Source organism: Etheostoma spectabile, chromosome 16, assembly GCF_008692095.1.
Source record: "Etheostoma spectabile isolate EspeVRDwgs_2016 chromosome 16, UIUC_Espe_1.0, whole genome shotgun sequence".
NCBI lineage: Eukaryota > Metazoa > Chordata > Actinopteri > Perciformes > Percidae > Etheostoma > Etheostoma spectabile.
In genome coordinates this window covers 14468991-14470548 of record NC_045748.1, presented here as the reverse complement: position 1 = coordinate 14470548, position 1558 = coordinate 14468991, and the positions used below count along the sequence as shown (strand labels likewise).

At 41.3% G+C, this 1558-nt stretch overlaps 1 protein-coding gene and 1 long non-coding RNA gene across 2 annotated transcripts in view; one reads left to right on the top strand and one right to left on the bottom strand.

Annotated features, from left to right (window-relative positions):
* The window catches only part of LOC116704340 (uncharacterized), a 17742-nt gene extending 17485 nt beyond the window's left edge, over positions 1 to 257 (top strand). Inside the window, exon 3 of the long non-coding RNA XR_004335657.1 lies at positions 149 to 257. This is a non-coding gene — a long non-coding RNA (uncharacterized LOC116704340). The remainder of the gene's footprint in view (positions 1 to 148) is intronic.
* Positions 1 to 1558, bottom strand: part of rapgef1b (Rap guanine nucleotide exchange factor (GEF) 1b) — a 46205-nt gene that overhangs the window by 18128 nt on the left and 26519 nt on the right. The window contains 2 exon segments of the mRNA XM_032539736.1: positions 480 to 635; positions 721 to 809. Coding sequence (XP_032395627.1) covers positions 480 to 635; positions 721 to 809 — 245 coding nt within the window.

Genomic DNA, 1558 nt, shown 5'->3' with positions numbered 1-1558 from the left:
GATGGGGCAGTTGGCACTGAAAAAAGTTGTGAAAAATTAATTTAGATTTTTTTTCGCATTGTGATGTGTTTTTAAATTAGGGGTTTGAGGGGAGGAGAGGGTGATTTACATGTAATCCGGAGAGAGCGTCTGACTCTTGGAGCCAGAGCCCGCTGCTCTGAAGCCGGGCATCACCTCACAGCTAGCACATGGTAATGTCTTCCATGAGTTCACCTGGAACTCCCAGACAGCAAGAATTTTAAGTCTGTTTCTCTTTGCCATTTAAATAGAACCGGGCTGGTTAAAGTTCACTTAACTGACATTCTGTTTTTAAATAATAAAAAATAGAAGATCTATCTGTAGCAGTCAACGCTGATATGGTGGTGGGCTGTACAAATAACTCATTGATGGGAAACAATGGTTGTACCGCAGTTGTAATATAGAGATGATTAATAGATCCAATTCTGATATTATGGTGTTAAAGTGTGCGTCATCTTCACCTGAGCTCTGCCATTTTGGCTTCAGGAAGGGGGGGTTTTGGAGGGGCCACGTCCTCTTCTGGTATGTCTGAGGCAGCCTCCACGGGAGTAGCTGCCGGAGCTGGCTTTTTCGAGACCTCTGGCTCTCGATCTATCAAGGGCATCTCCGATGACACGCTGCTGCACACATAAAAGCTGTCTGAGTGAATGAACTACTTTGAGTGTCTGAGTGAGTGTGTTTGTATTCACACTTTGCGCTCACCTCTCTGCTGTGGTAGCAGGTGGTGCTGGTTTGTTCGGGCTGGTGGGCGACGGTTGCTCCTGTTTCTCTATGGTCAGCTTCACCAATTCCTGCTCATAGAAAGAGACAGCATCAGTGGCTGAAACACAGAGGTGTCAGAAGTATTCACATTCAATACACAGGTAGAAATATAGATACTAGGGTTTAAAAAAACTTCTGATGAAGAACTGAACAACTCAAGCTTTTTATTCAAGTAAAAAAAACTGGTTTCAAAACTACTTCAAGTAATGTAAGAGGAAAAAAATGCCATTAAGGACCAAAGCTTAGGCTGCGCCCCAGGGGCCTACCCACATCTTCCCAAAAATACATTTTTCTAAAGGCCATAATGACTTTAATGTTATATTAAAACGTTAATGTTGTAAAATTTGGGAAGCACCCGTTTCAGTCGCATTTATGCACTTTGAATATGAACGCATTTTAGTACAATGCAAATACATTAAATAAGCATATATGTGTACTACTGAGCATGAACATGCTTTTCATTGAGTGGGAGATATGGTTACGAGTTGCCTATAAGTATTGTAATGGTGCAAAAAGTCAGACTTCAGAGGCATGTTATCAACAGCCTTTATTGGAATGTAAAAGTACATCCACGCTTAGCTGCAGGAATCTGTGAGGGCCGCGGATTCACTCTATCCGGATGGCGCCATTAATCTGGATAGCTCTTTTTTGTTTTTAACGATGACAAGTCGGAATGAAAACAAGCCAAACTAAAATAGAAGTAACAAGGCTATTTTTAAAATGTAAGAAGTAGAAAGTACAGACAACTGTGTGAAAATGTAAGGAGTAGAAGTAAAAA